Here is a 23,504-nt window from a genome sequence, read left to right on the forward strand (position 1 = left end):
CAGGGCCTTAAATTAAGTGATGCTGTTGGGGGTTTAATTCAATCAGGACAGAGTCAGAGAAATTCCTTTCTGATATTGATCAGGGACGTGCGCCACTATTGATTTTCTCTGACATTTCCTTACTTCGACTCCAGCGCTGTGCTTCATTCGAGAGATTTTTCTTTGTATTCAAGAGCCACTTCACTGTTATCAACTGTACACCAGCTAATGCCAGAATGGCCACAACACATCGAGTCCCATTTTTCTGGGACACAGTCTAAACCAGACTTTGAGCGTGCCCTCATTATGAAGGTTTGCATCCCCCCTGAGAGTGCCCGACCTGACCCCAAAAATTGCTCAATTGACTTTTTCCATCTGCAGTTATGTGTGGTGATGGGGAACCATGACATTTACATTCGCACCACTCCAATGTGATCCCTTGCTCGGCGCGAGTTTTCGACACAGACTATAGCTTAAAACGGGTCACAGGATCAAAAGTGTCTCTTGCCTGAAGGAGCCACTGAGTCGATCCTTTCCGTTTCTGCACCAAATGGTGTTTTCTCTCTTCCTCTCTCTCTCTTTCTATCTATCTCTCTCTCTCTCTCACCAGTAACTTGCTGGAACACATTTAGATCCTGAGTAGAACTCCTCAGTGCCCACTCATCACTCTGCGTGGTGTTTGAAGATTACTACGCTCAGAGACATCCTCACTGGGCATCCAGGCAGCTTAGAGGCCAAAATCCATAATCCCTTACCCTTCATGGGAATTCTCCATGCACTTCAACATGCTGAAATACAGCCCCGCTGCAGCAGCCACTCATGGTCGAGGAACTACTGCAGCCGGAGGCCGAGATAGATGGATGACATGTCTCAATGAATGTGGGAGAAGTGGAGGAAGTTAGATTTAAAAATAAGTTATATACCGCAGATAGTTTCTGCCCAGATATCTAATCTAAAATGATGTTTCTTTCTTGCAAGGTGGTTTTATTTCGAAATGTATGCACACTGCTTCAGTCCGTCTTCATGCACCGGTAACTGTTTTATGTATACCATAACGGCCCAGAAGACATTATTTACTGAAAATATGGGTACTTTGGCGGGACTCAGCAGCTGCACAGACTTTCAACCAGGCGTCTCAATAAAGAATTTCCTCCGAGGCTTTAGTGCTTTATTAAAAAGCGTAAATAAATGCAGTTCCTTGATTTAGTAATCTGCATGAGCAAGTAATATGTAAAGTTCAGCTGTTGTAGCTGAAGGACCAGTGGGGTTTAATATTTCCTCCTCTAGGCTACACTCTAATGCTTTGTCTGCTCTGCTAAAACCCATGTAATAGCTTGGGGAGTTTGTCTTGCAGCAAACAAGAATAATAAAAGTAATCTCATATTCACATTAGGTATTTTCTCATTATGAAAGCATTTCTTTACCCTAACCCTTTCCATTTTTTTTTCTGGACATATAAGCAAAGATACGAGGGAGACAAAGAGAAAAGGTCAGAGCAGGTTTTAGTCAAACATCAGGTAGCAGGGTCACATATGTTGAACCAGTGGTTTCCGACTCTGCACCATCTGTGCACACATTTTTTGATTAGCACGTAGTCCAGGTGATTAACAAGGATTTTTTTGTCAACTTTTCTGAAGCGGTTTGCAAGGACATCCCTGTCCCTTACGCTACGTCCGCTTGTCTATAACATGTTGAGCTCTAACTTGGACAAAATGTCAATGTGAGTGCCCTTGGTCAGCGAGGCGCTGGACCGCTACCCAGTACTACCGGCCTAACCTGTATCAGAGCGTTGCAGCTCTCTCTCTCCCCGCTGTTTGGCATGCTTCGTGGCACCGAGCGCTGAGGGCAGAGCGTGTCACCGAGCTGGCACCGGCCTGAACTCATTCAAGGTTACTCTTTGATTTAATGGTGATGCATTTTTTAAAACCGCATCATCCCTCTCTCTCTTGCCACCGCGCCTAGTCCATCTCTGTCACAAACACTGGCTGTGCGTCTCACCTTTAGCAGTGGAAGCACCAGGAGAGGTTGTTTAAGATATAAATCAATGGCAAACGAAGCCCCGACTACGGTCCAGGCCGGCCCTGATTGTTTTACCTGCCGTCCTGTTTTAAAGGCAGGACGGTGAAGGAAAACTGTACCATATATTTAGACTGTGACATGGGAAAATGGTCTACTCATCATGTGGACAGCTTTTTATATGGGCACTTACAATTAACACTGACTGCAAAGCCTTGATGTTTTGATACATAACCAGGTGCTGTGGTTAAATGTAATACCTTGGTGATTTTCTCTGCATTTTTGAAGATGTAAATGATGGAGAAAAGTAGCACTGTGCTCCTTATTGTGTCTTTGTCTAGTATAAATAGCATCACCTATCTATACTTCAGTGATGTTTTTGACAAGATAGTATTGCAGTAATCATCACCTCTCCCTGCTGTTGTTTCAGTGAATACACACTGACAACATTGTGTATCATAAAAATAGATTTTCTACCAGTTGCTCTTTTTCTCTGAGGTGCAGCTGCTTGTGAGCGAGCCTAATTGTCAGGGGTTAGCATCAGTGCACACACTCCTCACACACACACACAGATATATTCAGCTGATCAGACAACATTTATTTTTTTCTTTTCTTAACTGAAATTAAATCTGAAGTATTCAGGCACGAGAACATCAGCCTTTGTGCTGTGTGGCAGCCTGTTATGGATGGAGATGAGGATTTGTGATAGCAAAAGAAAAAAAAAAAGGTGATAAATCAGAGGCTAGAAACGGGCCATATTCATGAGCCATGTAATCCTCTTATATCTCATGTTGTTCTGAAAAGCAAACACATCTTTGACATCAATATTTGTGTGTCTGGTTTGATGAAGCTACCTTCCACAAGAATTGGGAAACTGCATATTCACTCCCCCCATCTAGCAACTTATAGCTACTACTTTTTGTAAACTCAGTTAAATTTGAACATCTCTTTTCTTAGAAACATAAAGGTTTTAAGAGCATTGCTCAAAACACCTTTTTCCTATAAACTTTATGTCTTGTAAAACTAATAATATCATACATTAACTTTTCAAATGATCAATTTCATGAAACATAAAGTATAAATCCAGTAATAAATTCAACCTGAGAGTTCTCTCTCTAAAGGATAAACCATAGGCTGTATATAAAGTTATAGAGGATTGCCCCTAGCTCCTCCTATAATCTGATTTTATACAGGGCTGGAACTAATTATTAGTTTCTTTAACAACTAGAATGGCACTCGGAGAGCGCAGACCTCCGCCAAGGTGCGTGACTTTAAAAACACATCACAGCTGGCGGTACCGTGAGGTGGTCGGCTTATTATTAACACGGTGTGTTTCCGTGTAACGTGTCGGCGGATGCCTCTCTCATTCAGCAGCCTTGTTTTGTCTGTATGACGTTACACTACGTTGTCTCTCATCCCGTCATCTACCACTTTTTTCTTTCTCACCGCGGACGGCCAGCAGTTCCCGCACCTCGATGTCTCACCACACATCCACACACTTAACTCTCTGAATAAACATATTCCTGAATCCGGATGATGATCCGGATCGCCACCAAAATCGAATGGATTGTTTATTGTGCCACACCCCTCCAAAAAATGTCATTCAAATCCATCGCGAACCTTTGGAGTAATTCTGCTAACAGACAAACAAACGAACAAACCAACGCCGGTGAAAACATAACCTCCTTCTCAAGGCCTTTGGCCTTGGCGGAGGTAATTAATCTCTAGCTTATGTTTTAATTATTATTTGAGTCATCGTTTAGTCTATAAAAGGTTAAAAAAAATATTTTAAAATGTCCGTCACAATTTCCATAGCCCCTGGTGACATATCAAAATCACGTTTTGTTAGAAAAAACAGTCCACAATCCAAAGATATTAAATTTACAATGATATAAAACCGAGAAAAGCAGCAGATTTTCACATTTGAGAAGCTGGAACCAGAGACTATTTTGACACTCTTGCGTGATAAATTACTTTTATGTGCCTACAACATTTATTGCACGTTTTATATGCCGAACAGATTGTGAAGCTCTGTGATTTTGGACTATATAAATACAATTTACATTTAATTTTGACTAGTGTGGAAACAATTTGTCGTGGACAGAATTTTTCATTGTCTAAATCATTTGTTAAGCAAATAGCCAAACATTTACTGCTTCCAGCTTCTGAAATGTGAGAATTTTTCTGCTTTTCTCTGTTTTATGACGTTATAAATGGGATATCTTTGTGTTTTGGACTGTTTGGCAGACAAAACAAGCAATTTAAATACCTCACATTGGGCTCTGATAGCTCGCAATGGGCATTTTTCACAGTTTTCTCATGTGTTTATGATGTAGACTAAACAATTGATTAATTGAAAAAAAAATCAATTAATTGATAATGAAACTAGCAACCGATAAATAACAAACAATTAATTGATCCGAATCCTTGTCTTTCACTTGACTACAGTAATAGCTTTCGTTTCAGCACTACATTGATGTATTGACAAATAATAATTATACACATTAAAAATCACTGGGTCAGTTGACTCGGTGCTTGGGGCCAATATACGTCGCACTGACCCCGCACCCATGAATAGAAAAACCATTGGGTCACCAATCAACCCAAGACAATGGGTTGTTTTGACCCAGTGTTAGTGTTATTTTTTTAATATTACTGTTGTGAAATTTACCCAAACTAATATAAATCCAGTGTTAGACACGGGTCAAGTTTACCTTGAAATTGTCACAAATGTGTTGTTTTGAAAAAGCTCTAGAGTAGAATATGACATATAATATATATAATCATACTACTATACTATATGTTTTAGTTTGGGTAATTAGCCCATCAGTAATATTCAAAAATACCACTAACACTGGGTTAAAATAACCCATTGCCATGGGTTTGATTGGTGACCCAATGGCTTTCTAGTCCATTGGTGCTGGGTAAAGTTAGCCCAATATCGTATCTGTGCTATAGTGACCCAATCACTGAGGATTTTTAGTGTGTACCAATGCACAAGACAGATTTAATAAGCCGCTGCATCTCAAACTGTCACACGCTTTACTGTTTCTTGCAATGTTGTGATTCTGTAACATCAGCAATCTGAGAATTTAAGCTTATTTTTCTGTTACATTCATTGTAATTTGATAACCGCGTCCCTGATACTCAACGTGCACGAATGTCAAAATCCTCCCGGTCCTTTTTAAAAAAAGGGGGTTTAGCAGCCAGATAAAATGTGAAAACGGCTCTTGTCTTCATATAATGAGGTAAAGAGTGGAGATTTGTGCATTTGGTGCTGAAAGCAGCCGAGACATCCAGCTGACAGATATTTGAAAGCGGCCTAATTTCTTTCAGATTCGTGATGAGCTGAGTAGCATTAGATCATAGATGTGCAAACAGCAAAATGGGAGAATTAGACGGTCTCTGCTGTCAGCCATTATCCAGTGTGGTAAGAATTGACAGCGTTACGATTGTAACATCCATTAGAGCAATTAGCTGCTCTACACAGGTGCCCTGCATTTCAGTCTGTGAGACCTTTTATTAAAAGCCTCAAAATATTCTTAATGATCACACCCTTCCAAAGAAAAATATGTGTACACCGAATGTAATATAAGCAGCGGGACGGAGTTAAATAGAGCGTAAACTTAATTTCATGTTGCCACAATTCATTCGATTCATATGGGCTTAATAGTATTGCTCATTTTCATGCATATTTAGGGGTGTTCGTACCTGGTTATGTCTGGGGGGCATTAAGTCTGACTAATGAAATGACTCTATCCTCTGTGGCGTTTTAATCTATTCACTGGGAAAGTAATTGACAAGCCCACAGTATGTGCATTAGGATAGCTCCGGCACCAAAGGACAGCTGTCACTAAAGCAATTAAAATGACAAAGGTTAATTAATTCTCTCCAGTTTTACCTGATATGAGACATTCACAATGAGTGAGTTTTCATTTCCGGGGGAGTAATAGTGTTTTGAGGAGAGTAATTTATTTGTGATTTAAAAAATAAATAAAAAAACACCAGCCATTGTCTGATAGAGCCTTTAATATGTCAATACCTCACACAAAACTGTGCCCCAGGACAGCTTCAGCTCCAGATTTGAAATGAATTCTCCAGCAGGACATGATCTGAAATGACAACTGCTTGTTGTTTTTTTTAAAGTAAGATACCTATTATTTCCTCTGTAGCGGCACAAACAAAATGTGATTTGTTTATAAATGAGGCTTGTAAGGATGTCTTACACTTTAAACATTTTCATTTGAACAAACGTCTGTGAGTGGAAACAAAAATGAAGCTCTACATTTTGCACTGCGGTTGGGGGTCAAGCGGAGGAAAACCAAGACGCAAATAATTACTATGCCAACCACCTCTGACACCACGAGAGCAGAACCCAAGAACTTTCTAATCCACCTAAATGTCAAAGCAACGTTCGCAGCCCTCCCTCCGTGTGAATCTCCACAGGCTGCCAAAAGGCCAGTGGTTAGTCATCTGTTTACTCCTGCAGCTGCTGGGTGTCATTGGGACTCTGAAGGAGAAATCCCATGATTCTCTCTGCCATTTCTGACAGCTCCCGCCCAGACCACATTAATCAGGGATTGTGGGCGAGCTAGGGGATAGACGGCAGGCATGAATGGCTCCGGCCCAGGACAACTGAACCGAGGGAGAAGATCTGGGCCCAAAGATAACTTGGACGTCCACACACTGCCGGGGTTGTAACGCTGTCGGTTTCATTCATACACATAAAGCTCGTTAAACGGACCGTTTCTTTTGAGGAAACGGCTAGTTCTTCTTGTTGCCGGGTAAACTGGAGCTTTGAAATTAACATAATGATGGAGGAAAGAGGAGTTAAACGAATCCAACCTCTCCCACTTTACTCCCAAATTACTCTCCAAGAAAGAGGTCTGGCTGCTGAATTTAGGTTGTTAGATATTTGAGATTGCTTTGAGTTTAATTTCCTACGTTTTAATTATATAACTCTACTTTCTACATCCCCCTCTGTTTAATCATTTGATTGAAGGTACAGTCAGTGATCGGAAAGTTAACACAAGATTAGCCCCAGTGCTAAAAGACAATTGGAGCCTGCAGTCACTCCCAAAATGATTGACAGATGTTTTAATAAAGGGACTAATACTAGACTACACAACTAAATCTAAGCTATTAATATTTCCAGGTGCTAAAGGTCGTTTTAAATCAGTAATGCTATTAAATACAGGAGTAAAACAGCTGATATGGGGCAATTAGTTTTAGCTTTGAAACACACAAACACACTCTTAAACCAGCATTAATTGATTTGTTTGGTAACTTGGGGGCAGCGCAACAAGCTGTAAACACTGACAAATTATCACCTCATAAAGTTCATATGACTAACGTCTTATTTATACTTTCAGTAGACGGCGAAGTTGTGGGCTTTAAAAACAACAACAACAAAGAACTGAACGATGTTAAAATGCTCTACACACTCAGGTGATAATTATCTACCTTTCACATTAGACATAGTCGTTTGATCCGTTGTTAAAATAGTAATTAGTGCGTCTTTAAGTTATGTTGGTGAATGCATCTGTACATTATTAATTGGGCTTTAAACAGTATACTACATATAGTACGTTCATTCGCCCTTAGACGACATCATCCAGGGAACAGATCCATCTCTCCAGTAGCTCTCACACCCAAAATCACTTTTGTGCCAGACTGTTTACACTTGTAAGATTATGTGCATAATGAGGCTGCATTGTCTCGGCAAAGTGCTGCTTTAATTCTTTGAAGCTGAACAAACTGTCCCTGGCACATTTGGGTAGGGGTGGAGAGATATCAAAGTCACTTTATTGAGATGAAAGAACTGGCCCAAACAGCAATCTGAGACATTAGTCATTCCTTCTTCGCGGTGACAGAAACATGCTCTCAATTTACGAGTCAGGTGCTTCCAGTGATTTCTGCCAGCCTTGTTCCTCCACATCATAAATTCCTCTTTATGCTCACTCATCCCACAGGCAGACCCCTATTCTTTGGCCTGCCTTGTCAGAAAATACACCCCGTGTTGGCATATTGGATGTCGTCCAGGCTGCCATTAGCAGTTACTGTGTTGCGTATACCATAGCGTGCACTGTGAAAGAGCACTGAATTTAAATAGACAGCAGTGATTGCGCCCCTAGGTGCACATTTGTGCTTTTTTACAGGTTTTCCATCGGCATTTTAATTCATTCTTTCTATGGTGTTGACTCTGCAGAGCTCCCACTTACACTGTGTTCATTTCCTCTAAATGCCTCACGTGGAGCCACTGGCTCCCAATTTATGTAATGAAGGTTTAATAGCCAATTGGAACATCCAATATCATTAACAGCCAGTGTTAGTCTCATCCAGAATTTTTTTTTTGATAACCAGAGGTGTGAACGTTTGATAGGTAAAATGTGTGATTAGCACCTGCTGTTTAATGTATGTCCTGTCTCCTCTGGAGCACGAAACCACATTTTACCACTTCTCACATTTCAACAGTGTTTGTTCTGTTTCAACCTTTTGTTAGATGAACTTCCGTGTCTCCTGCTTGTTCTAATCTGAATCTATTTTTTCAACACTTTGAAACACCTGTTTTTTTTTCTTTTCTTCATCATCCGGCACTTTTTTTTTTTTATATAAATGATTACTCCAGTGTGTACAGATAGTTATTTTTGGATTCTGCGGGGGCACTGTGGCTCTGACACCTCTTACTACTCTGCTGCTTGTCATGTTAGTGATGCAAGGGTTGAAATCTATTATACTGGACTTGTTGTCAGTCACAAAAACGAGAGCAACGTCTACATGTCTAAAATGGAAATGCAGGACTGAGAAAACAGGTGCACAGTTATGTTTTAATATTTTTTAAGGAGCAGTGCAGAAAATTCTTCTTTATCTCTGTTGTCTTGTGTGTCTTCTGCAAGTTTTATTTATTTATTGCAACATTTACTTGCTTGTATGTTTGATCTGATTGGAGCCCTCCATTGGTGTCATTTACCACGGCTTTAAAAACTGCTAACACATAACACAGAATTGAAATAGAAGTTCTTTTCTTTTTCCCCAGAGACTTGATGAAGATTATTTCTGACAGCTGCAATAACATGAAAATATAGATGGACGTTATTCAGTTGTTTACCACATTCGGTTCATGCACGGACATGGACGAGATTCCAACAACAATATATCAGAGAGGTATATTCACTCTAACAATCACACTGCAGAAAAACAACACCACTCAAAATATGTTTGCTTTTTCCATTATGCCCTCTAATGCATACTGACAGATTCTTCTTATTTGCATTGACAGTTACGTATTTGCAATGATTACCAGAGACTGATTGGAAAAGACAGAAAGCATGATTGAGACGGAAATACACTATCAACATAAACAACTAAATTAGCAGGAGAAAACATTAATAAAATTGTTTTCTGGTCTTTGTGTGAAACCCACAATATTTACATAAATACAATCAGCATATTTTTACTGTTGGCTTGAGAAATTCCTTTCAATGTAAGCAGCTATGCATATAATATGAGTATTGCAAGCCTATAAATGCTTCCCTAAATGCTCTCATAATGACCTCGGGGTAGGTCTGTTCATTGGAGCAATATCAGTCTTGCGTCAAGGATATGTTAGCTGTAATAATGCCTGTCAACGTCTCAAGTTTGAAGTGTCTTGGCTCCATTTTCATTCGAATAATCTGACATCGCTCAGGACCCGACAGCCTGTCTCTGTCTTTTTTTTTTCTTCTTTTTTTTGTGTCCTCGTCTGTTCATGCGATCACCCCGTGGGGAGGTACGGGGTGTCACTGTGGTAGTTGTAATCTGGACACACCTTCTGCACCAGCTTGTAGTCAGTGCTGTAGAAGGTGATGAAGATGCAGATGACCTTAAAGGGCTTGGAGCACAGCCAGGACACGTGGCTCTGGGTCTGCTCCTGCGGGCAGCTCTGCGAGGGGTCGTGGGCACACAGTGAGTTCCTGGTGCCCTTCTCCACCTTCTCGTACTCCACCCTGCAGTTGAACAGCTTGTTGTCCTTGGTCTCCAGAGCCGTCTGCTGCTGCTGTTGCTGCTGCTGCTGGTGATGGTGGTGGAACTGCTGGTGGACCTGGAACTCCACAGCTTTGGTTGGTGGAACAAGTCCCACGGACACATTGCCCTGGCCGGTTGAGTTGTGGCGGAAGTAGACGCTGAATGTCCCGTTACCGTGATCCACGATTTTACCAGTGATGAGAAGGTTGAGCTTCACCGTCTTGATGTTGGAATGGAAGTCGCCCCAACCGAACATCTTCTTGAACTTTCCTGTCTTGACGATGGGCCTCCTTTTTGTCCTGGATCGAGGGTCGCGGGGGTTTGAAGCGTTGTAAAGCCAGTTCCACTGCTCCTGCTTTGAGAACGAGTCTGCCTCATCGTAGTTCAGATCCAGAGAGGAGAAGTTCTCTTTGCCGTAGAGGTTCTGGGACAGCAGACGGCTGATGGAGACAGCCTTGCTGCTGTCGGTCCAATAGGTCTTCATTTTGGATTTTGAGCTCTCTCTCAAGTCAGAATTTCCTGAACTGGGTGAATCAGCACTGGTCACCTGGAAGAACAGACAAACAAAATCACCATTAGTGAAACATTTCAACTGGTAACCACTCGAGAGCTCATACCTCCGACAAGGCTGCACAAAACTGACCTCTGAAAGTGCATCAAAAGTCATAGTGACAGACATGGGGCATATACAAATGCTGTACAGATTGCAAATTTGTGATTTGTGATATTGGGCTATACAAATAAAATTGACTTGACAAATTCTGTCTGGCTATATTAGAGCTTTGTATAAAGATGATGTGGAGAAATGGATGGGGCCTATGTCAAGCATTTTCTGTGATTGGAATCTCTCTATAAAATGATTTAATCCTCCACAAAATTAGAGGATTATGCAGCCTCAGTGGACCAGACTAGTATCCCTTTGGAATCACACAGATTTCACCAAATTAGTTCCAATGCAGGAATCTACGCGGTCTTCATTTAGCGAGCCATAGAGTAACTTTCATGCGATAGATCGAAGATGCATCTTGTAGCAGTCAGATTACTGTTGGCTGTTTTATTTTAGTTTATTTGCTGGTACCACAATATTTTCTAAACCTCACGTAATCCAGGTTTATGCAGAATTGTCCAATTTTGACGTTCTATCTGACATTGGCAATGGGTGGACACATGCATGCTGAGTGCTTAGTGGTTATAATCTGTAGACATGTTTGTGGGATATCCTTCTAACTAACAAACAAGACCAAAACCAATCTCCTATTGCAGCAGTAAGAAAACACCAACAAGCTTTATCCATCCACAAGCATGTCAGCACCTCTAACAAATGGTGTTAATGCTGCAAGTAACCAACTCTTACGGTGTGTGAAGCGTCCTGTGCGGGTTTGTCCTAATCAAGATTAAGGGTATTCCTGCCATACATCGAGATGAATGGAGCGCTTCTTGGGTGCAGACGTGATGCAACAGCAGACTATTACCTGCTGAATGTGGCCTGAATGGATGATTGATGATTCATTCTGTGTCTCTCCTCTAACAATCACACAGATGAGAGAGCGAAGATTCCCCGTGCACCCCATTGAGGCCCGTGACAGTGATGTCCAAACCCTGGCCGCTGAACGTGACAGCAGATCTATCTGGTCGAAGCGTTTACATTTTGTACCTTCGCCCCGCGATCGATACTCTGAAAATAAGGTCTTCTCTCATTCAGAAAGTTCACTGAATGACATTGTAGTATACTGTAGGCTGGAGAGCATGCGGAGCTCTTACTCTGTAAAAATGTTGCAGGAGTTGTGATCTTTCTCTGAAGTACGCATGCACTTGGCTTTAGAGTGGAGGAGTTTGAAAAGATGGCCTCCAGTTGTTTTTGAAGAGGACTCGATGATGAATGACCTGATGTGAATGAACCGTTAGTGGCATTGTGGAGACTTTGGCTTAGCAGCTGTAACACCTCTCTCTGGATAGAGCGACAGAGTGTTTTTAAAATGCAACGTGATACGTAGAGTGTAATCGAAGCCTTTCAAACCCAGAAAACGTTTGCAGATAGCTAAATCTTTGCACACCGTTGGTTTTATCAAAGAAAAAAAGAAAGCTGCAGGACCTCCAGTGCAGAATGATTGTTGTGACGAAGGTGAAGAGAAATATGAATTTCAGCAGTTTCCTTGCGCAGTGGGGCAGTTAAACTGTATTAATGAACACCTCCTTTTGTCTTCCATTGCTGGAAACAAAAGTCTGTCATGTTGGCTTCACCGGTGATGCATTATAAAAAGATAGAGCGAGTGTGAGGATGAGGGAGGCTTCCTGTTCAGGATTTATTGGCACTATTATAGTCAAACATAAAGCTCCTTAGGATGTAAAAGTTCAGTGAAACATTATCTTATAGACTATCAGCCGAGCAGCTATAAAGTCGATCATGACATTATACGTATAGTCTTTAATCTTGGGTTTAATGCTATTTCAGGTTGTTACAGTTTTTTATGTTCATTTTAAAACTGAAAATGGAACAAATAAATGCATTTTTATGGGTTAATACAGCAGCTAATTCAAGATAATGGTTACTGACGAAACAGACCAGAGGAACACACATCGCACATCTGTTTTACGAGACAGGTACGTAGGAGGGACGAATAGATCGAAAGCTGCAAACAAAATCCCGTGCACAATGCATTCAGAAGTACATTTAATTGCTTCGTTTTGGTACTAGACCTTCATCAGGGAAAAAATATCACTTATTAGTTCCAATGCAGGAATCAACATGCAGTGTGTTCCAATCCGCGTACTTCTGTACTTACACTTACTATTTTGAGTGCATAAGTGCGTTTACACTGGGAAGTATGGCAGAATGCAGTGCACTCAAAGTACCCGGATGTTGTACTCAAAACGGTCAGATCGTTGAGTGTGGAACGCTGGACACTTTCCGTACTCAACTGTCGCCATCTTGGCTACGTAGCGGAAGGGGCGGAGCCACGACCACTATTCAAACATACGTAGATAACAGAATAAAACAATACAATACGTAAACATACCGGTGCATTTTCAGCCAACAGGAGGACACATCGTAGGCGTAGGCGTCGACGTTGGAAACGTAATTTCCACTCTGCTTTTATTTTTTTTCAGAAGATATTTTGGCGGGTAGCGAGCCGCGGTCAAATGTTGCGATCGTCATTTCCGGTCAGTGCGCCGCAGAGTATTCGATTTGAGATGACCCTAGCCCGTTGAAATTTACGCACTACTCAAGTGAGTATAGAGTGCACAAAGTGCACTACATTGAAGTGTACTTCTGGAAGTACGTGGATTGGAACACACTAGTGGTCTTCATTTAGCAAACCAGAAAGTATAAGTATATTGTCATGACTTTCATGCGATAGATCGGAGATGCTTGTTGTGCTGTAGCAGTCCAACGCTTAATGTTGGCTGTTTTGTGTTAGTTTATTTGCCAGAACCACAACCTCAGGTAATCCAGTTTTTTTTTGCGTAATTGTCCATTTTGACGTTCTGTCTGGCATTAGCGTTGGGTAGATACACGCATGCTGAGTGCTTCGTTGTTTAAATCTGTTGTCATGTTTGTGGGATATCCTGCTATCTACCAAACAAGACCAATAAAAAGATGAAACATTAACCTCAGATATTTATACACATTGTGTGTTTGCAAGGTCAAATATGATGTTAAGAAAAAACTAGTGACCTTCTTTCCAAACACAAGTACATTAGTAGGACTTGATCCCTTGTGAGTTTAAACACAAATTCAGTTTTACGTGTTTGCAATAATTGTCTAAATGTCCTTTGACCCCCCTAATCCAAACTGTAAGCCCCATTTACTTTTCATGAATATCTCTATTCTGAGTTTTGAAAAGACTGTAGTCTCTAATGATCAAATGAAATATCATTTCAGTAGTGCAGTAATTACTGACGCTTCTCAGTAACTGGGTTTCAGTCTCAATGGAGTCCCAAAACCAGATCAAGGGATATTAGGAAACTGCTTTGAGCTGGTTTAAGTGACTGTGACTGACTGGCTAATTAATGCCACTGTGTGTGGATACAATATTTTGAGGTGTAGATGGAAAGAATATTTCTAAACAATTCAAGCAGGTTTAGGACTCAGATGGTTCATCATTTTGTCAACCAGGAAATTAGATTGCCTACTAAAGCGTGTTTTGAAAAGCGCCATAATTTTCTGCATCTTCATGTTATGAATAATTTTGTAAGAGGAGGTGTCACTGGAGTTTTATTTTGGAGGGGATTTTTTCACTATTTTCTTCCAAGATTATCTGAAGTGCGTGCCCAGTCATCATCAGACCAAAGTCCTTGTTGTTGTGTGGAACTCGCTCTGTTGTCACCGGCGTTATGTATGGTCCCCAAACTGTGACATGCAATTAGCTTTCATCTAAAGCACCTGACAGTCTCTGGATTAGAGCACTCAGAGGCACATTCACAGAGACCCCACTTCACGGATTAGAGCCCAACCTGTAATCCAGCCCGGGGAGATTAGGCAGATCAGAGGCAGTCCTGACTAAAGCAACGTTTATATCCAGAACACCCCGACTGACTGCACCAACACTCAGAGGGCCAAGATTTACCTCTTGCCGGCTTCAAAAACATGCAAGCCAGGCACAAAGACAGAGAGAGAGAGAGAGAGTGAGTGTTTGTGTGTGTTAGATGCATGAATGTGCCTGAAAGAGATACTGCAGAGAGAAAAGAGCGAAAGTGCTGTTGGATAAAGGACAGGGGGAAAACAAACGTGGCAGCGTAAAGGTCAACAGTCACACTTTGATAACTTTGGGTTTAACAGATATTGGTTTGTCAATACTGGGTTTTATTAAATATCAAACAAAGGACAAACTATATCGTCCACTGCTAAAAGTTAGATTTATTTTATCTTAATTGGCTTTATTTAACTGTGATGTATTTTATACATTTATTTGTAATTTCAGTAGTCGTCGTTTCAAATCATTTTCTGTCTGTAGACGAAACCATTGTATTAATCTATTAATAGAGAAATACAAAAAATAAAAAATTTGTAGTTGCAGCTGTAGTAGATACTCCAAAAGGGGACAATGTATGGCAATATTTACAATAAAAAGACGGAAAAGATAAAACCTACTTTGTAATCACTGACTGTGATAAGGACCATATACATAAACGTTTGTTATGAAGATGTAGCAAAAAAATATAAGCAAACTTCATCACAAAAAATTTTTTATAATTCAATCCATGTATCATAAATTATCCACAATTATCATAGCAACTAATTCATATAAAAATAGTAAAAACAGAAAGTAAATATAATGTGTACTACTTGTCCAAAAACGGTTTGAATAGAAAAAGTACAAATGTGCAGTGTGCCAGAATTATTCATATTAACGCCTACAAAAGGAGGATATCAACATCATGTTCAGTCCTGGGAGACATAAAGACATAAATCATCCAAAAAGAAAACAATTCTCTTTCATAGAAACAATACCAACAGTTATTTACTCTCTATTCTGTACTATATGAAAATCTATCATCATACTCATAACGGATAAGTCTGGTGATGTTCTGTATTTTTGCTTATTGTCAACAAATCCCATGAAAAGACCAAAACCAACAAGGAATTGATCCCTCTACTAGGGCTGTCGTGGTGAAGCAATTTACCCTGCGGTGATAATGATTGGCTCAATAGGGCGATATGAAATGTTATTACCTTTTTTTTCTTTTCTTTTTTTTGTGGCAAAGTACTTCACTTATCCTGATTTTAGTGCTATATTAAATAAGCTAGGTTATTATTAGGTATATTCTTGCTTTTAAAATGTCAAAGATGACAGTTTTTAAATGAATTAAATACGTTTATTGTTAATGCAGAACACAGAAGGCCAATGGGGCGCAGCGGTTTTCTCCAGCTGAGACACTTTAGTTGCGTCTGGTTGCTATGATACGGAATATCTGAGGAAGCAAAAATGTCAGCACAAGTTAGAGTTCTTGCTCTGGATGAAGGGAAGGCTGCAGCATGTAGGGAGAGAGGACGGACCCCAATGGGTTCTTTAGTTAGATGCCTGAAATAAGGTCTGTGGTTCACACAAGCCGAAGAGATTTTAATGTTTTGTCCTACGATATAAAACACGACAGTAAATATCCCACTCATGAATTTTGAATCGTCCACCTCGTCAGCCTTTACAGCCTCGCTGTGTACTCTCGCGTTCATGGGACCGTTGTGTAGTTCGTCTATAGCCTAACATTAGCTTTTTACTTCTGGCGATTGCATTCACACTTAAAAAAATCACAAGTGGTGTTCATTTGTAGAGATTATCTTACGAATCCAGACGTGTAAGTATCATAAACGTTTGTTTGCCGCAAAGCTTATTTTCTGCAATAATCCTAAACCCAATGGAAAAATCACATTGGCTCTTTGTCGAGGGAAACCCGTCTGATTCTAACTTCCGGGTTGGCCTACAAAAACACGTCATCCCTGCACCACTCTGTTGTTGTTGTTGTTGTTCAGCACTTGTAGCCTACATATAGGATGTCACGGTTGGTCTTTGTGGTATTTCCTCCATTGTGATTGGACGGCTGGGTAAAACGTGTTGGGCATGTTTTTTTAACTCTCATTGACCAGAAAAATCTCCAAATGTGCAGCACTCAGTGCCTCGTCACGCATTTGTAGTATTGTGTTAAATGCATGGTACTCCCATTGCAAAGAATTCAGAAAAGAAAAGACGTGAACATAGCAGTTGTGGCGGTTGCTTGCCATCCCATCCATGGCGTGTCAATAGTATTGCAATATTGCGGTCAACAGCCCTACCACTAACTTATCTGTGCATCCAAAGCCTGATATATCTTCTTCCACTTTGCCACAGAGCTCCATTGTTGTCCAAAAAAACATCAATGAGCCATACGGTTGCACTGGGTGATATGTTCCTTCATTACCATGAACACAGGCACTGGAGATTAATTTATCCACCGTCCTGCTGCAGTCAATACTCACTAGAGCACCAAATGTATATTAATCTGCTACTAAAAGTAGTTCCAGAAAAAAGCACTCATCAGTCCTTTTTGAGTAATGTTTGCTAAAAACTACAATGCACAGCTTGTGAAAAATCATTAAAGTATATATTTGTGAGCTCTTTTAAAAGATTTATATCTTCAGTAGGATCCGATGGGCTTGGGGGCCGAGTGCCACAGACAGAGTAGGGAAGTCGGAAAACTTTGTGAAACGGCCTAACACCTTGTTTTCGTCTTTTCGTGGGATTAGTTGACAATAAGAAAAATATAGAAAACTGCTTAACAAGTTTACGTGATTTGTGCAGTGGTTAAGACAAGAATGCTAGAATGAGCAAAGATGTGAAAACACACTGTGTAGTCCTTTTAAAGACCTGCTGATGTGATTTCTGTAGTTTGTATTTCACAGAAATCAGCTTCATACTGTAAGCGATGGAGTCCTACATAAACACACTATTTTTCTTAAAAAGTTTGAACGGTTTTGGTTATTTCATGAGAGACTTTCTGTATCTGTTTGAGCTCTTCTAACAGGATTATAGTGGGTTAGGGCCCGGTTGGAAAACGTGATGTCAGTTGTTGAGTTGTTCTGATCAACCCACAGCTGCACAGTCCTGATGTAGCAGAACAGTTCAGTATTTCACTGTTGCACTCTTATAATAATAATAAGGATGTTTTTTTTATGAACTTTAACTTTGATTGTTGCACATTTAGATATATCTATGATATTTAATGTCGTGGAGAAATACTTGAGAGTTGAAACCAAGGAGCTTTAAAGGTTTTCTTTAGCTTTAAAGGTTTACTCCAGAGATTTAGTATTGTTCTTCCATACGGTTACATGTACAGAGGACTCATGAGACAAAACAAATGTTAAAAATCTCAAAGCAGCAGAGGCTGAGATATCCAGATTTTATTTATAGTATCGTTCCAGCTCCTATATTTCCCATAATTCAAACAAAATCATCTTCAGACCCCACACCTCCCTGGTGAATGTCCTTCAAATGCAGGCTAAAAATCTGTGGAGTGCCCCTTTTATATACCGAAAATACACTAACTTACAGAAAGTCATATCGGACAAATGCAGCAGTGTAAAAAAAAAATTCAATTTATATATTAAATATAGTGTTGCATTCAAGGATATTCAAACATATCTCCCAATCATATTTAGAGGCTTTCATTTCATGGCTCAGCGTTATTCCAACTTTTCGACCTGCAGTTTGTTATGCAGGTCTCCCACCAACCCCCCCCAAAACCTCATTTAACTGTCTGTTAATATTATTCCCTGGTTCGGTGTATGAGGCAGAATCCCTCAACAAGATAACACAAACAGCATCGGTATGCAGAAGTCCTTTAGGAAACGACTCTCAAGATTGCCAGATGCAGCATATAGGCGGGCTGTTGGACAAACCTAAATGCTATCTACTCTTGGCGAGGCTGTGATAAGGCGCAGGCGTCCGCTCTTTGAAACAGGAAGATAAACAACCCCGGCTTCCCTCGGGAGCTCGGAGGATATTCTATAGGCTGGACCCCCGAGCAGCCAACAAATTCCACCTTTAATAGAACCATCGGAGGAGCCAGATGACTCGGCGGTGGGCTGTACACAAAACCTTGCGAGGAAGAATGAAAGTGTGTGTCAGTTTTCATTTACCTGAATGCTTCGGCTGCTGTGACTGCCGTGCGGGGAGGATTTGTGAGTGCGACAGTTCTAGTTTAAACAGAGGAACCGGGGTTGATAGCAGATTTGGGCTGCCACTTTGCAATCTTGATTGGATGGTGTGTGTTCAGCTGAAACATTCTAGAAATTAATAGAGCTGTTGTCCTTTTTAATGGTTTGCATGCATGAATACCACGCTGCAAAAAGTTTTGCGGATTTATTTACTTCCTTAAAATGTATGGTATTAAACTGATGCTCTTATCCGGAAGAGGCTTAACGCGTGAGGAGCTATTAGGGGGTTTGAGTTTGGCTCAAGGACATGTGGCTGTTGTGGGATCAAACCTGTGACCTTTCGGGTATGAGATAGTCACTCTAACGTCTCGCTCCACCTCCCAGCAAAAGCATATTTTAATGTAATTTATGACCTTCAGATGCCATGAATCACAAGTACTTCTACCACAACCCCTCGAGTTCAAGAAGAAAAACCAAAATATATATTGGTTTGTGAAATATCAGCTCCAAAGTTAGAGCCTGTGTTTGTACAAAATGTTCCTCTAGACAGGAAGGTAGTTTAAGAGTCCTTAGTGTGTTGATGCCTTGATGTCTTTCAGAGTATTTTCCGACTGTGCGCTTGGGAAATGATTGTCGTCATAGTCATTTATAGTGAATTTAACTTGTCTCGCCTTGTGAGGTCCCCCCGTAGTCGAGCTGATGGATCAACTAAGGGCATTTGACGCCCACTAAGAGTTTAGGTCTATACTCTCCCACTGATATCAAAGTGTTACCTGAGGGGGGTCAGAGATGATGACAAATCACAAAGTGTGTCAAGACATCACAGGCAGCTGTGGATGGAGCTGAGTCCCATCACTGCAGCAGTGCTTTGAGAGGCCAGGGCACAATTATTACCATGACTTCTGAGGAGGATAAATACTATACGCGGTCAGACTGCAGGATATTAGAGCAGGGGCAGTTTGAAGACGAAGAAGAAGGAAGAGGAGGAGGTAGGGGGAGAGATAGAGAGAGAGAGAGAGAGAGAGAGAGAGAGAGAGAAAAAAAAACTAGCCACCAGTTTTCAACTTACCCAGAGGAAAAATGCATAATCATATTATTTCACACACGACTTGGTTCAAAGGCGGCCAAAATAAGTTTGTGAGGTTCCCATGGGTCTGTCAATCTGTTGAAGGAGCTGCAGGCGAAAGCTTAGGATGCACCGAGTACGAAACAATTATGATCATCCCATTAAAGCATAGCGAAGCAATTTGGCAGCCCGGTCTGGAAAAAAAAAAAAAAACACTCCCATCAAGTGATGCTATGAGATCAGCTCGCACTACCATGATGCTATTGTACATGTAACTCACATACTTGATGATTAATGTTTGTCTTTATATCGAGACAATAAAGGAATCCATGTTAGTTAATGTTATTGCTCCTGGAATTGAAGAATCCTTGTTGTTCCTCCGAAAGCAGGAAGGCTCCGTAAAGTAAAAAAAAAGAAAAGGGGGGGGAGGAAATGATTAGTGCGCTTAGTCAGCTGTGAAATTGAGTTTATGGTTTTCAAGACGGTGAATTCAATTCGATAATGGGTATTAAGTTGTAGAGAATAATTAATAGTAATTGACTTCTTTCCATCACTATGCAAATTAAACACAGATAACACCACGGGAGCTTTTTAAGGCCAGTCAAGTTTGTGGGGATTAAGTTTATGGAATTTTTGTTGGAGAGAGGAGTGGCTCCTGTTCGGCTTTGATTGCTTTGTTGACAGATTTATCAGTGGGTGAGGGGTTACTGTCTTTCCGAGGATTAAAGGAATTGGATTGTCACAAACTGTCTAGGAGCATTCTGGTATGTTTGTCATAATGGGCTCAGGCTGTTCTCCGTCGTACTGTCAAATATATTCTTATTGAAGTGTGTCTGTAAATGGGAGAGAGAGAGAGAGGGGGAGGAGGGGAAGATGCAAAAGGAGGGGATGGATAGTGCCGAGGGAGAAATATCCAGCGGGGATTGTGTGCGGGTGGATTTGTCAAGATGCAGATTTGGATTTGGGGAAGCTTGTGTTCACACTGACATTTTGTTAATTTGTGATGATAGTAATGAGACAAAGCGTGGAGCAGTTTAAAAGTGGTTTGTGGAGGTGAGATTTGTCATTACAGGAGTCAAATTTTAGGAAAACAATGCCTTTTTAATCTACTATAACACAAGTAAAATTAGTCAGAAATCAACAAAACAACATTTTTGCTTTACATTTTCTAGACTTTCACATCATCAGACTGCTTCTGACATCTTGCAGCAATCAATTCTGATTAAAAATGTTGCTTGTTTTCACGCTTGTCGAGGTTGTCCTTGCACTAACCTGAATTACACTTATCAAAATTGTGTTTGCGCTCATTCCTCGATATTCCTGCTACCAGACAAGTGCAGACATTAATCACAGAAACTGACAGATATAAAATGACAATAACATTTTTTTTTTTTTTAAAGAAAGACATTTAACTCACCAGAGAGACGAGTGACAGCAGCAGAGCGGCAGCCCACAGACATGTGGTCTTCATGTCTCTTTGTGGAGCGTCCCCCCTCATGTCAAACTGTCCTTGATCTTCTCAGCAGCAAAAAAATCTCCCTCTGACTGAGCCGGGATCAGCTGCCGAACTTGTAGGAGAAATACAGAGTGAGAGGAGAGGCGGTCCTGAGGCTGGAGAGCAGAGATGAATCTCCTCAGGCTCATTCAGGAGGGGTCAGATGTCTGCCGTTTCAAAAACGCTTCAAGTGTCTACTTGGGGTGATTTTGGACGCACGGTTTGGAGGCGTTGTGGCGAGAAGCGAGGTGTTTGTACATCTGAGTGTCAGTGTGGAGGGATGTTTTATATAGTGAGCTTTGAGGTTCAGAGAGAGAGAGAGAGAGAGGAGAGTGGGGGGAGGGATGGAGAGACAAATAGAGTGAGTGAGGAAGGAGGGAGGGATGGAGGAGAAAGAGGGGGAGCAGAGAAGGAGGTTCACATTATAGACTTTTGAGAAACAACTTTTCTTTTAACATCGTCAGGGGCTGACATCTAGTGGTCGTCAGCTGCAGTGGCTTTTAACCCCCCGAGATGTTGTGAACATCAGAGAGATACATGAAGCTGCCATGTTGATCTCATGTTGAGATGGTGGCGCTGCACATGATGGAGTCAGAGCTTTCAATCACAGCTTCTTTTCTTACATGACCCCAATTACATTTAGTCCTCTTTTTATGTCTACATGTAGTTTATACTGTGTGCTGTGTCCCATTGAAGTATTTAAAAACTGGACAAGACTAGTATTTAGTCGTCATATTGACATGTGGCAACTTTCCATAACCGCTTATTCACAACATTTATTATGAATATGGATTACTAATCATCAAGTAAGCGACTTATTTAGGTTAGGCTATTTACGTTTTTATGCCAAATATCAAAGCTAATATATTCTGTAATTATTTCAAAATTAGGTTAATCAGGTTTTTTTTTTTACCAAATCAGGAATATTAAGAAAATCAGTGTTTGTTTTGTTTTTGTCACACAAACAAAGAATAAAACAATAAAACTAAACTACTACTAAAAAAAAAAGATTGTAAAAAATTACTCAAAAAAGTTGCCGATTAATTTAATAGTTGACAGCTAATCGAATAATTGTTGCAGCTCTACAGCAAACAACTATTGTCTATGTAAAGATATAGCGGAATAATGTCTACCCAAGCAGAAAATGAAGTCGCTCTCCCTCTGTGCGTGTTGTAATCCGAGCTTCTCCATGCTTTGTTGACATAGCCGGGCCGGCTGCGTGTGCCTTTTAGTGCGGAGGCAATAGAAATGCTCCAATCTTGCATTTAAACCTTTAAGTTGGTGGTCTTAAGAGAGACAGTTTTTTTTTTTTTTTTTTTTTTAAATGAAGCAGCATAGGCTAACTTTTTGTACTCTAAATGGGTTAAGCTTAAAAAACACTGGATCCTGCACTTACCATAATGCAACGTGATAGCGTCTTTCAATCCTCCCTGCATGGTAAACATCCACGTCTTTAAAACTCCATGTCCTCAGTTTGTTACGTAGACTTTCTCGTTAAATTTGTTGTCTTCAAGCTAAATATCCAGAGCCACAGAAAACTTAACACAATTGTTTTTGAAAGGCTGAGAAGTACAAATCGTGACTACTAAATTGATATTGCAAAACAGGTGACTGGTGTGCACATCCGACCTCAGTTAGGTTTCAGAAAAAACAGTAACAAAGGAAACGGAGAGGCTGTCTCTGCACACGGAAATTTCCAAGCTCTCAAACATGTCTCCTTTTGCCTGACATGTTGCATCAGGTAAAAGATATTTGCAAAAGACCTTCCAGGTTGAAATGTTGCACTAATAAAAACTTGGGAGTTTGGAAATCTCAGTGTGCAGACAGCCTCTCCTTTTCCCTAAATCTGTACTGACACTCCACCTTAAAGGTTAAGTCAAGTGATATTCTTTATATCTCTTATTGTCAACAAATCCAATGAAGACTAAAATAATGAATTGATCGTACTAACATGTATAATCTGTGTAGCCACTGCTAATATTATTCCCCTGTGCCATAGAGCTCCACTCACTAGAACACTAAATGTGTATTTATCCGCAGCTGAAAATAGTCCCCGAAAAAATTTAGTCCTTTTCGAGTAACATTTGTTAAAAACTACAACGCCCAGCTGTTTTAGATAATTACTGAGCTTAAAAAATAGAAAATTGACTATACTATATCTTTGGAAGGAATGAATGGACTTGAGAGACGCAGACGGGGTAGAGAAGTTGGAAATTAGAGAGATAAATCAGAGTATATACCAGTCGATGAGTAAAAAAAGAGTGCAGTACAGAAATGCCAAATTAGGTTTAAGGCAATTTACAGAAGGAGTTAAT

At 40.5% G+C, this 23,504-nt stretch overlaps 1 protein-coding gene across 1 annotated transcript; it reads right to left on the bottom strand.

Annotated features, from left to right (window-relative positions):
* Positions 1-6,024: 6,024 nt before the first annotated feature.
* LOC141778538 (neurexophilin-1) lies at positions 6,025-21,512 on the bottom strand. The gene is made up of 2 exons (XM_074652871.1): positions 21,112-21,512; positions 6,025-10,546 (listed from the first exon to the last, which is right to left on the bottom strand). Exons 1-2 carry the CDS (start codon positions 21,190-21,192, stop codon positions 9,749-9,751), a joined length of 879 nt encoding a protein of 292 aa, XP_074508972.1. The 5' UTR covers positions 21,193-21,512; the 3' UTR covers positions 6,025-9,748.
* Positions 21,513-23,504: the final 1,992 nt, after the last annotated feature.

The sequence above is a fragment of the Sebastes fasciatus genome, chromosome 12 (genome assembly GCF_043250625.1).
Source record: "Sebastes fasciatus isolate fSebFas1 chromosome 12, fSebFas1.pri, whole genome shotgun sequence".
NCBI lineage: Eukaryota > Metazoa > Chordata > Actinopteri > Perciformes > Sebastidae > Sebastes > Sebastes fasciatus.